Here is a 14,259-nt window from a genome sequence, read left to right as displayed (position 1 = left end):
GATGTGTAACAAAATGGAGGCCTGGTTGAGGACCGGGCCGCAGGGACGCTAAGCCCCGAAATCATCTCAAGATAACCTCAAGAGAGAAGGTGACTATCCATGAAGCCAACACACTCACGTGACTGGGCCAGTGCTGGCGTCTATCATTTAAGAATATAAAGACAATCTTCAAGGGGCCCATTGGCTTACACGAGGCAGCTCCTAATTATACCATTTATTCTGTATAAATGATATTTTATGTATTTGTGTGATCTTAGGAGAATCCAGTGAGCCCATGTCAGTTAAGTTATCAGGTAGTTTGTTCAATAAATCTTCAACCCTAAAAGTCAAAATAAATATATATCCAGGTCTTTCCTGAATCTAAACTTATCCAAATTGTATCTATTGTTTCGAATGATATATTTTGCATGTGTATATTTAACACCTAATTTCCTGTGAATATTGGCAGGTAATACTCGGAGGAGTGAGTGATATGTAGTACTTCGGCCATGTCCAGTTCACACTGCTGTGTGTGTCTGGTATTTGGGTGGTGTTGGCTAGGTCAGGTCAACCTTTGGTGGGGGTCTGGGTGCGTGCAGGAACTGTGCCGCCTTTTGGTAGAGTCTTGTTGCTTCTGCAGTGTCAAGGACCTTGTCAGAATTGTTGTCACTGTGCCAGTATTATGAGACTATTGGGGCTGACACTCCCCCAAGGTACTCTGCCAGAGTTGATGACACCAGAGTGTGTCGAGGGGTAAGGGGTGACGGTGTCTGACTGGCACTCCCCCAGTGGAGAGTGGAGACGGTGTCACTCATGAGTGACACCTCACAGGAGAGTCTGTCGGGAGGTGGAACTGTCAATCCAGTCATCCACCAGTCCACCATATCCCACCCGGATCATCCATCAGTCCGCAATCATCCACCTGGGTCATCCACCCGCCATGACAGAGCCCTCCCGCACACCATCATCCACCAACCCACCTAACTATAACTTGCCAGCCTCCCCCTCCACCCAACCTGCCACGTCTCCTCCGTCAGCCTTGCCACCGTCAGCCCCGCCGCCGTCAGCCCCGCCGCCGTCAGCCCCGTTGCCATCAGCGCCGCCGCTGTCAACGCTGCCACCGTCAGCGCCGCCGCCGTCAGCGCCGCCATCGTCAAGGCTCTCAACAACCTTTAAGTGGAAGCAAACGGCTGACAATCCTCCTTCAGCCGGTCATTATTTCTTAGCATTATTTCCTGTGTCAGGAAATGTTAACGTTGGGATTACCCGCTGTGAGAGCCCCTGTGAGAGCCCCTGTGAGAGCACCTGTGAGAGCCCCTGCGAGAGCACCTGTGAGAGCCCCTGTGAGAGCCCCTGTGAGAGCCCCTGTGAGAGCACCTGTGAGAGCCCCTGTGAGAGCCCCTGTGAGAGCACCTGTGAGAGCCCCCTGTGAGAACTACTGTGAGAGTACCTGTGAGAGCCCCTGTGAGAGCCCCTGTGAGAGCCCCTGTGAGAGCCCTTGTGAGAGCCCCTGTGAGAGCACCTGTGAGAGCACCTGTGAGAGCCCCTGTGAGAGCACCTGTGAGAGCCCCTGTGAGAGCCCCTGTGAGAGGAATGAAGGAAGGAAGGAAGGAAAGAAGGAAGAGAGAAAGAATTAAAGGAAGGAAGGAAGAAAGGAAGGAAGAAATGAAGAAAGGAAGGAAGCAAGGAAGGAAGAAAAGAAAGAAAGAAATGAAGGAAGGGAGCAGTGTGGGAGTTAAAGAGAGAGAGGATAGCCGGCGATTAACGAAGAAGATAAGGTTTAACGAGATTAGTGATATGAGCAAAATACCCAATGTTATGAAGGAATATTGACGATGCTGAACCTGTCGTGCGTGACCGTAGGCCAGACACGCACTCATAATTGGCCGCACTGCAGATGTTTATACCATAAGAGAATGAGGTCCTGGCTGACAGATTCGTTCCAGTTATTATTGATTTCATTCTCATAAACTGTATTCAAACTGCTAGTTTCATTTACTCTCTCTAGAATATTCTGCCAATGGAGGTAATTATTATGTATTGAAATTAAACACCGTATGTGTGGATGGGTTAAATAGACACTATATTGTTTAATTTTTGATTTATACTGCATAGAAATCTACTAGCTGGCCTGTATCTTTGAGCCAGCAAATCTACTAGCTGGCCTGTATCTTTAAGCCGGGAAATCTACTAGCTGGCCTGTATCTTTGAGTCAGTAAATCTACTAGCTGGCCTGTGTCTTTGAGCCAGCAAATCTACTAGCTGGCCTGTGTCTTTGAGCCAGCAAATCTACTAGCTGGCCTGTATCTTTGAGGCAGTAAATCTACTAGCTGGCCTATATCTTTGAGCCAGGAAATCTACTAGCTGGCGTGTATCTTTGAGGCAGTAAATCTACTAGCTGGCGTGTATCTTTATGCCAGGAAATCTACTAGCTGGCGTGTATCTTTGAGCCAGGAAATCTACTAGCTGGCCTGTATTTTTGAGCCAGCAAATCTACTAGCTGGCCTGTATCTTTGTGCCAGGAAATCTACTAGCTGGCCTGTATCTTTGTGCCAGGAAATCTACTAGCTGGCCTGTATCTTTGTGCCAGGAAATCTACTAGCTGGCCTGTATCTTTGTGCCAGGAAATCTACTAGCTGGCCTGTATCTTTGTGCCAGGAAATCTACTAGCTGGTCTGTATCTTTGAGCCAGCAAATCTACTAGCTGGCCTGTATCTCTGACCCAGGAAATCAATTTATCATAAAATGTCAAGAGACTGATAAACTACCACTGCCCATATTAGTTAACTCCCAAATGTTATTATTAAACAGCTCCCTGTTATTGATGTAGCGGCCTACCATTAACTTTACATAACTAGAGATAATTATTAGGTTATAGAGCCAATCAGGTGTCCGGCTCCTCCTCTCGTGGGGCAAGAATTCTTCATTTACATTCTGACACTCTTAGAGTTTTGTCCTTGACACTGGACACACAGTAGCCAGTCTTGTCGTGGACACTGGACACACAGTAGCCAGTCTTGTCCTGGACACTGGACACACAGTAGCCAGTCTTGTCCTGGACACTGGACACACAGTAGCCAGTCTTGTCGTGGACACTGGACACACAGTAGGCAGTCTTGTCGTGGACACTGGACACACAGTAGCCAGGCATGTCGTGGACACTGGACACACAGTAGCCAGTCATGTCCTGGACACTGGACACACAGTAGCCAGTCTTGTCCTGGACACTGGGCACACAGTAGCCAGTCTTGTCCTGGGGACTGGAAACACAGTAGCCAGTCTTGTCCTGGGGACTGGAAACACAGTAGCCAGTCTTGTCCTGGGGACTGGAAACACAGTAGCCAGTCTTGTCCTGGGGACTGGAAACACAGTTGCCAGTCTTGTCCTGGGGACTGGACACACAGTAGCCAGTCTTGTCCTGGACACTGGACACACAGTAGCCAGTCTTGTCCTGGGGACTGGAAACACAGTAGCAGTCTTGTCCTGGGGACTGGAAACACAGTAGCCAGTCTTGTTCTGGGGACTGGACACACAGTAGCCAGTCTTGTCCTGGGGACTGGACACACAGTAGCCAGTCTTGTCCTGGGGACTGGAAACACAGTAGCCAGTCTTGTCCCGGACACTGGACACACAGTAGCCAGTCTTGTCCTGGGGACTGGACACACAGTAGCCAGTCTTGTCCTGGACACTGGACACACAATAGAAATTGTCCTGGGGACTGGACACACAGTAGCCAGTCTTGTCCTGGACACTGGACACACAGTATCCAGTCTTATCCTGGACACTGGACACACAGTAGCCAGTCTTGTCCTGGACACTGGACACAGTAGCCAGAAGAAAACATCCCAACTCGCTCGGGATCACAGAATCCAGTGCCATTCTATCACAGAATACGTAGGTGTTTAACGATGGTGGAGGGTGTTTAACGATGGTGGAGGGTGTTTAACGATGGTGGAGGGTGTTTAACGATGGTGGAGGGTGTTTAACGATGGTGGAGGGTGTTTAACGATGGTGGAGGGTGTTTAACGATGGTGGAGAGGTGTTTAACGATGGTGGAGAGGTGTTTAACGATGGTGGAGGGTGTTTAACGATGGTGGAGGGGTGTTTAACGATGGTGGAGGGGTGTTTAACGATGGTGGAGGGGTGTTTAACGATGGTGGAGGGGTGTTTAACGATGGTGGTGTTTAACGATGGTGGGTGTTTAACGATGGTGGAGGGTGTTTAACGATGGTGGAGGGTGTTTAACGATGGTGGAGAGGTGTTTAACGATGCTGGAGGGTATTTAACGATGCTGGAGGGTGTTTAACGATGGTGGAGATGTGTTTAACGATGGTGGAGGGTGTTTATCAACCGTGGTGCAGAGTAACGAAGCAGGTGGTGATGAACGAGTGTAGTGATAAGTAACGATGGAGGTGTTCATTAACAAGGGGAGGTGTAAGTAATGATTGAGTTTGTGATTAACGAAGGTGTTGGCCGTTAATGTAGTGATTAACTAGTTGGTGGTAAGTAACGAGAATTGTGGACGATGATAATAACACCGATAAAGAAATTGGCGGTTTGATAACGGAACTGGCAAAGGAAGATACGAGGAGAACAAGTGTGCGGACTTGAGGTTATCTTGAGGTTATCTTGAGATGATTTCGGGGCTTTAGTGTCCCCGCGGATCCGGTCCTCGACCATGCCTCCACCCCCAGGCAGTAGCCCGTGACAGCTGACTAACACCCAGGTACCTATTTTACTGCTAGGTAACAGGGGACATAGGGTGAAAGAAACTCTGCTCATTGTTTCTCGCCGGCGCCCGGGATCGAACCCGGGACCACAGGATCACAAGTACAGTGTGCTGTCCGCTCGGCCGACCGACTCCCGAAGGACGAAGGAAGGGTATGAGAGGGAAGGAAGGAGAGTGAGAGGGGGAAGAGAAGAGAGAAGGAGGGAGGGAGAGAGGGAAGGAGAGAGAGAGAGGGAGAGAGGATAATATCTCAGACAGGTGAGAGAAGGTCACCACTATATAAAGCGGAGAGCCGCTAATGATATTGAATAAAGTAGGGGGGGGGGGGGGAGCCATTATTGTGGTCAATATGTTCCAGTTCAAATATGTGGTCAATATGTTCCAGTTCAAATATGTGGTCAATATGTTCCAGTTCAAATATGTGGTCAATATGTTCCAGTTCAAATATGTGGTCAATATGTTCCAGTTCAAATATGTGGTCAATATGTTCCAGTTCAAATATGTGGTCAATATGATCCAGTTCAAATATGTGGTCAATATGTTCCAGTTCAAATATGTGGTCAATATGTTCCAGTTCAAATATGTGGTCAATATGAGTGAAAGGCATCAGTTCCAAATATGCCAAAGGTATACAATCATTGAAAACTCGTTCGATTTCAGTCAAACTTTTTTGACGAGTTGTATATGAAAAAAGTTTCATCTGGACCAAGCCTCAGCATCGTAGCGTAGATAGGAAGGGAGAAAAAAATATTGAATTATTTGTAAAAAAAATTTTTCCAAAATAGTCAAAAATTAACATCAAACACAAGTGTCATGTGAAATTATGTTTATGACTCTCAGCTATCTCAATAGCATATATTAAAAAATAATAATAATTAGTTTCGTAAAAAAATAACTTAAATTTTTTTTCATTTTTTTTGTTTTTTTATTTCAATGTAATTTTTTTTTTATTTGTTCATCGGAAAATTTGCATGAAACATATACACCTGACTGGACGTAAGCCTATCTGTAAGGGTGCCAATTTTGGAGGAAATTGGTTGATGTCAATCTCAGCCACAGATGGCAGCACCTTAGACTTTAATTTGTAATGATTAATATTTCAAGTAACATAAACTTAGTTATCTTGAGGTTATCTTGAGATGATTTCGGGGCTTTTAGTGTCCCCGCGGCCCGGTCCTCGACCAGGCCTCCACCCCCAGGAAGCAGCCCGTGACAGCTGACTAACACCCAGGTACCTATTTTACTGCTAGGTAACAGGGGCATAGGGTGAAAGAAACTCTACCCATTGTTTCTCGCCGGCGCCTGGGATCGAACCCAGGACCACAGGATCACAAGCCCCGCGTGCTGTCCGCTCGGCCGACCGGCTCCCCCTAGTCCCTACTCTTTCATTTTTATTCAATATACCTGAAACTTACACCTTATATGTAATGTTTATGTCTCTAGAACTTGATGCCAGCGTTTGTTCCAAAGTTCATTTATTGATTTTATAATAGCAATAAACACGATATATTTGCATAATTTTTTGGGGAACTTTGACTATTTGCATTAGTAAAAGTAAACATATTTTGGAAAATCCGCGGCATAAGATCCTTTATTATACGCAAATGTGTCAGAAAAGTTTCATAGAATGATTATATTTGAAACTTGTGGTTGTAGGAACTTACTGAAAATGTATAATATTCGTTGAAAAAAATAAATAAATCTCCCTTTGTATTTAGGCTGCAGTACTAAAACTCGGGACAATTGCTGCCCTTTTCATATACAACTAGTCAAAAAAGATTTGTTGACATTGAACAAAGTTTAAAATAACTAACTCATTGTCCCTTAATGATGAAGTTGACGGTGTGGGTGTCCCAAGACGGCTCATCTGCCCTGATATGGTCCCCTCGCCTCTATTGACGTGTGGCATCTCTCTCTCTCTCTCTCTCTCTCTCTCTCTCTCTCTCTCTCTCTCTCTCTCTCTCTCTCTCTCTCTCTCTCTCTCTCTCCCTATATTGGGAGTGTTGTTGGGGTACCAGTACTTGCCTCGGGGAGCCGGTCGGCCGAGCGGACAGCACGCTGGACTTGTGATCCTGTGGTCCTGGGTTCGATCCCAGGACGCCGGCGAGAAACAATGGGCAGAGTTTCTTTCACCCTATGCCCCCTGTTACCTAAGAGTAAAATAGGTACCTGGGTGTTAGTCAGCTGTCCCAGGCTGCTTCCTGGGGGTGGAGGTCTGGTCGACGGACCGGGCCGCGGTGACACTAAAAAGCCCCGAAATCATCTCAAGATAACCTCAAGATAACATGCGTGAGGAATAAATACACAGTACTTGTGTACTGGGGATCAAGTTGCCACCTGTGGAACTTGCAGAGTGTGTTACACTCCCTGGTGGAGTGTCTCACCAGGGAGTGTGTTACACTCCCTGGTGGAGTGTCTCACCAGGGAGTGTGTTACACTCCCTGGTGGAGTGTCTCACCAGGGAGTGTGTTACACTCCCTGGTGGAGTGTCTCACCAGGGAGTGTGTTACACTCCCTGGTGGAGTGTCTCACCAGGGAGTGTGTTGCACTCCCTGGTGGAGTGTCTCACCAGGGAGTGTGTTACACTCCCTGGTGGAGTGTCTCACCAGGGAGTGTGTTACACTCCCTGGTGGAGTGTCTCACCAGGGAGTGTGTTACACTCCCTGGTGGAGTGTCTCACCAGGGAGTGCAACACTCAGTATATAGGCAAGACAACAACGTCTCTTTCCAGGCGATTAATAATGCATAAACAACAGGGCTCCATCAAGGAACATATAATCTCTTCTCACAACCAGACCATCACCAGAGAAATCTTAACAAACAACACAGAAATCAACGATTTGTACAGCGATTGCAGGCGGCTCGACATCAGTAAGGCACTACACATCAAAAAGTCAACACCAACAATCAACAGCCAAATAATGCACAACTATATTCTACCCACTTCAAGGCACCATATGGGTCAATAGGCCCTCTGCAGTTACTTCCATTCTCATGTACCAACCTCACCCCAAAACCTTTGTGTCACCTCACCCAAAACGAATTAAAAGGAAGATTTAGGTCAAATGCATCATACACAGTGTATCAAGTGTTTCATAAGTGTAGTGTTAAGTGTGAACAAGTCTTTGAGAATGTAACAAGCCCTAACGAAACGCTTCTAGGCGTCAGACCATTAATACAAATGAATTTTGGAGAATTGATATTTCCATTACCACCGACAGTGAAGAAAAACATAAGAAATATTGAGAAAATTCGTGTTAGAATTATTCATCTTACCTTTTCGGTCATATTCAACAACATTATATATATATATATATATATATATATATATATATATATATATATATATATATATATATATATATATATATATATATAGCTAAAAAAACCACACCCCAGAAGGATTCGAACGCAGACAGCCAGGAGCACTATGCACCATGGCATACCTGGTACCTTAACCACTAGACCACACGACTGTACAAAAATCATGGTATTCGTGAGACTATTTATCCATTTATCCAAGATCCGACAGCGCTCGGTGGTCAACATGGGCACAGATATTTCATCGAATCACCTCACTTGGTGGGGCCACGTGAGCAACACAAATGCGAACAAGCTGGAATGGTCCCCAAGCCGACATGCAACTGAAAACTCCACACCCAGAAGGATTCGTACCCAGAATCTCTCTCTCCACAGAGAGAGAGAGAGAGAGAGAGAGAGAGAGAGAGAGAGAGAGAGAGAGAGAGAGAGAGAGAGAGAGAGAGAGAGAACAGGAGAACACTGACGGGGACGTTTTCTCTGACCTGACAAAGTGGCAGTCAAACTACCTTAGAAACAACGAAGATAATATCTGGGAGGACTTAAGAAGTCCTATATTGGTGTCGGATGTTTTTGGAATGTATTTGTATATGATAATATTATTAACATAATTTACTGCATTTATCTGATATCTAATGACATTCTTCATCCGGTTTATTACGATGGCGTGTGTAGATGATGACGCTTGCAACATTCATAGTGTTGCACATTGCAAAGCGTCGAAAAGCGGCTCAATTTGCAATTAAATATGTCGCTATGTTCACAATCTACGATAACTCTGCACACTAGCACGAGCCGTCATGAAATTTAATGTTGTTGTGGTATTTTTATTATTATTATTATTATTATTATTATTATTTTCTACTACAGACGTGGCCACACATTTATAATGCTAACCAACATATATACATTTTCTTCTGCTTCCATGGACAGAGTTAGAGATTTGTTAAATATATTGTTCAGGGATTTATTGAAGAATCAACCACAGAAGATGATTGTAGTGCTTTTAAAATGCTAAGCTAACCTACATACGTAAATACATAGATACACATTTTTACGTCTGCCCTACATAAAGTGTTCGCTGTGTCTTTTACATAGGTCATTAATGTGCATTTACAAAGGTGAAATGTAATTCTGATCAGCTTCCACATACTTTATACACATAAATATATATAGACACACACATATACATATACACTACACACACATATTATATATATATATATATATATATATATATATATATATATATATATATATATATATATATATATATATATATATATATATATATATATATATATATAATATATAATATATATACATATATATACATACATATATAATATACATACATATATACATATATGTACATACATATATACACACACATACATTTGTCTCTTTTACTCTGACAGAGTGAGATAGCTGATGAAGAAACTAGTGTGCAATTAAGCACTTAATCACTGAAGGTGATTAAGTTGCTTTTGCAAGCTCAGGTTATATAGTTATATCACATACATACATTGTATAATTGATACATTACATGGTCACTCTTGGGTACAAGTCCAATATATCATCAAGTGTTCCAGTATTCATATAGTAGTTACAGAGTTCAGCATACCTTAGCCCAGGAGGGAGAAAGTCAGTCAATATGGGACATTCTACAATATAATCAGTCCCCGTGGTGTAGTGGTAAGACACTCGCCTGACGTTCCGCGAGCGCTTTGTCATGGGTTCGTATCCTGGCCGGGGAGGATTTACTGGGCGCAAATCCTTAACTGTAGCCTCTGTTTAACTCAACAGTAAAATGTGTACTTGGTTGTAAAAACGATTCTTCGCGGCAGGAGATCGTATTCCAGGGACCTGCCCGAAACGCTACGCGTACTAGTGGCTGTACAAGAATGTAACAACTCTTGTATATATCTCAAAAGAAAAAAAAATAATGTTCAGGGGAGAGCATTTGATGTTCAATCGACTTGAGAATGGTCCAGGACGGACCGAAACGTCGTCGTCCTACCTTCTAGTGTGTGGTCTGGTCAACATACTTCAGCCACGTTATCGTGACTCCTCGCCTGAATGTCAAGGGAATATACCCGGCCATCTTCGGTGTGTGAAGCGACTCTCTGCAATGACACTTAATGTGTCCCTGCAAGGCTGGATGTTGCACGTATAATCCACGATACCTCTATACACGAATAAGAGTCATTGTGAACGTATTGAAAGAATAAAAGAGTTAAATATGATACATATTATGATTCGCATGACACATAACTACTGGCCAGGACCAGTGCTGCCTCACTACTGAGACAGTGAACTGCTGACCACACGCTCTCCACCCAGCCTGTTCTCACCAACGCTCCCAACGTCAAGAAACCGTCGTACTAAAGTGACTTATCCTAACCTACCAGACGATCTACGAACAGAAAACGGGGCATTATGTTAATTTCGCGAGCCGCTACCATTTTCTAGTACGACGAATTCTGGCTAGTCTGTACGTCAAAATGCGACGTTTTATTAGGAGGACGAACGGACTTGTCAATCAGCACCACCAATATTATCAATAAAGAAATATTTCTAGTGTATTACAAACGAGATTTATTAGAAAACAATATAATATTTATATACAATATTGCCAGTGTTTTCCCTAGAGTGACGACACAGCACGCGTGTGTCTTAAGACGTATCCCAGTGTCTTAAGACGTATTCCTGTGTCTTAAGACGTATCCCTGTGTCTTAAGACGTATCACTGCGTCTTAAGACGTATCACTGTGTCTTAAGACGTATCACTGTGTCTTAAGACGTATCACTGTGTCTTAAGACGTATCCCTGTGTCTTAAGACGTATCCCTGTGTCTTAAGACGTATCCCTGTGTCTTAAGACGTATCCCTGTGTCTTAAGACGTATCACTGTGTCTTAAGACGTATCACTGTGTCTTAAGACGTATCATTGTGTCTTAAGACGTATCATTGTATCTTAAGATATATCATTATATTCAGATTTCCCCAACATAAACCCATCAAAGCCCTCATTAGGGATTCTTATTAAGAGATAGGGGGTCGGACGCGCTTACATAAACGAGAGGGAAGTGCATTCCTTCTCCTTATTTCTCCATCCCTTTCATCTCATCCACATCTTCCCTCTCCACACATCTTCCTCAGCAGAGATCTTCCTCAGGGGGGCCGTAGATCCTGCTCATCAAAATACTGCACCTGCCAAGATATTCACCGTCTCCCTGAGTCAAGGTAATACCATAGAGAAATGGCTTATGTGCAACGGGGCGTAAACTTAATTAAATCTCCGGAGGACGAGCACAGATGGAGAGTAGAGGTCGGGAGGGAGCAGGTCCAGACCGAGCCCTCATCACCTCATCACCAAGCCCTTACCGCCTCATCACCACCTCATGTCGGAAATCCAACACTAACATACTAAAACACTAACATTACTAACACCCAATATAACCAGCAGACCGGGTTATACTAGTTACATTAGTTGGTCAAGAAAGGATTAAAGAGAATGGGAAATCCGTGACGTCATCATCAAAACATTCATTTAACACAACAAATATCCTCTAAACAACAGTCTAAACATTAGAATTAATAAACAAAGTATTCTCTACGACGGGATCTAATATAATTATCAATAAAACTAAAGTCTACCTCCCTAAGTCAATAAGAAAAATAGAACCGTGATTTTTGGAACGCCGAGAGCAGCCGGGAAGAGGGTCGTCACTGTTTGTAAACAACAGCTGGCCGAGAGGTTCTTAGCCACACTCAGCACTGCAAAGATCTCGAAGATAGATCCTCCAACAGTGAATTTGCCACAGTGACGTCTTCCGTCAACAAGCATAATATCCGCACAGTATACAAAAGGATTTGTAGTGCTCTTATTCCATTGTGTAATTTTACTAATATAGTTATGCCGTCTAACAACAATAAAACGAGGGGTAACCTTTGATGAACTGAAGATAATCACACAGAGCGGTTATCAACCGCCAACCGGTTTGACTGTATATGAACCTGTACAGAGGCTTAATTGCTCTTAACAAGGTCCAACAGTCACCACTAACTCCAGTCCAGGACGGACCACATGTGGGCAAATAAAAGTCTGACGTTGGTGGACCAGTTCTCACACTAACAAGCAAACAGCTGAGACCAATGCAATATTTAATTAATCCATTTAGCTGTAATACTAACACACTTAAACAGTAGAACATTATTCTGTAGTTTATTACAATTATCATTTATTTGATTACTAAGCTATGTTTATAACACCTTCATACTTGTGATGAGGTTAACACCAGCAGGATAAACTTGAAATACAGTCCACTTTGAATTAATAATAATGATATAAAGTCAATTCAATAAATCAATATTTAATTAAATTAAAAAACAATTAAATCCCTGCTAGGAAAATACCCCTCACCTCATCACCAAGCCCTCACAGCCTCATCATCGCCTCATCACCAAGCCCTCACAGCCTCATCATCGCCTCATCACCAAGCCCTCATAACCCAAGTTTCCAGGTGACACACTGAGACACTCACTACCACACTTCCAGGTGACACACACTGAGACACTACCACACTCCCAGGTGACACACACTGAGACACTACCACACTCCCAGGTGACACACTGGGACACTCACTACCACACTCCCAGGTGACACACACACTGGGACACTCACTACCACACTCCCAGGCGACACACACTGAGACACTACCACACTCCCAGGTGACACACACTGGGACACTACCACACTCCCAGGTGACACACACTGAGACACTAACACACTCCCAGGCGACACACACACTGAGACACTACCACACTCCCAGGTGACACACACTGAGACACTACCACACTCCCAGGTGACACACTGGGACACTCACTACCACACTCCCAGGTGACACACACACTGGGACACTCACTACCACACTCCCAGGCGACACACACTGGGACACTACCACACTCCCAGGTGACACGCTGAGACACTACCACACTCCCAGGTGACACACTGGGAGACTATCACACTCCCAGGCGACACACACTGAGACACTACCACACTCCCAGGCGACACACACTGAGACACTACCACACTCCCAGGCGACACACACTGAGACACTACCACACTCCCAGGCGACACACACTGAGACACTACCACACTCCCAGGCGACACACACTGAGACACTACCACACTCCCAGGCGACACACACACTGAGACACTCACTAACACACTCCCAGGCGACACACACACTGAGACACTACCACACTCCCAGGTGACATACACACTGAGACACTACCACACTCCCAGGTGACACACACACTGAGACACTCACTAACACACTCCCAGGCGACACACACTGAGACACTACCACACTCCCAGGCGACACACACACTGAGACACTCACTAACACACTCCCAGGCGACACACACACTGGGACACTACCACACTCCCAGGTGACACACACACTGAGACACACACTACCACACTCCCTCAGGACCACTGGGTCACACACACACTCCACATCCTGGAGATAATTATAAACAAAACTTTAATAAGTTTGTAATATTACAAAAACAAAACACGAGATAAATCCTTCACACCTCGTACTCTTCCCTGACCAATTACTTAACTGACAACTTAACCAGAGCAAAACACGCTCGAGAACAGAATACAAACACCAGAATAAAGAGCGAGACGTTTATAGATGACAGCCAGAGAACATGGGAAGCAACTAGTGATGAAGGACTCTACTTGCACTCTACACAACAAGGTGAGGTTATCTAGACACAAATGTAAACTGATATGCTTTCTACCAACTGTTATGTCTGCCACTGAACGTTTAGTGAAGTAGTGATGGTGTTATCTTACAACACTAGTGAAGGAGTGATGGTGTTATCTTGTTACACTAGTGAAGTAGTGATGGTGTTATCTTGTTATACTAGTGAAGTAGTGATGGTGGTATCTTGTTACACTAGTGAAGTAGTGATGGTGTTATCTTGTTACACTAGTGAAGTAGTGATGGTGTTATCTTGTTACACTAGTGAAGTAGTGATGGTGTTATCTTGTTATACTAGTGAAGTAGTGATGGTGGTATCTTGTTACACTAGTGAAGTAGTGATGGTGTTATCTTGTTTCACTAGTGAAGTAGTGATGGTGTTATCTTGTTACACTAGTGAAGTAGTGATGGTGTTATCTTGTTATACTAGTGAAGTAGTGATGGTGGTATCTTG

The 14,259-nt window shown here is 44.2% G+C and overlaps 1 protein-coding gene across 1 annotated transcript; it reads left to right on the top strand.

Annotated features, from left to right (window-relative positions):
• Nucleotides 1–919: 919 nt before the first annotated feature.
• Nucleotides 920–1,411, top strand: LOC123764651 (uncharacterized). The gene has a single exon (XM_045752624.2). It carries the CDS (start codon nucleotides 920–922, stop codon nucleotides 1,409–1,411), a length of 492 nt encoding a protein of 163 aa, XP_045608580.2.
• The last annotated feature ends 12,848 nt before the right edge of the window (nucleotides 1,412–14,259 follow it).

Source organism: Procambarus clarkii, chromosome 48 (genome assembly GCF_040958095.1).
Source record: "Procambarus clarkii isolate CNS0578487 chromosome 48, FALCON_Pclarkii_2.0, whole genome shotgun sequence".
Lineage (NCBI taxonomy): Eukaryota > Metazoa > Arthropoda > Malacostraca > Decapoda > Cambaridae > Procambarus > Procambarus clarkii.
This window is presented reverse-complemented; position numbering and strand designations above follow the sequence as displayed.

Excerpts from the sequence above, each read along its gene's own strand:
- LOC123764651 (XM_045752624.2), top strand. The coding sequence starts at position 920 with ATGACAGAGCCCTCCCGCACACCATCATCCACCAACCCACCTAACTAT.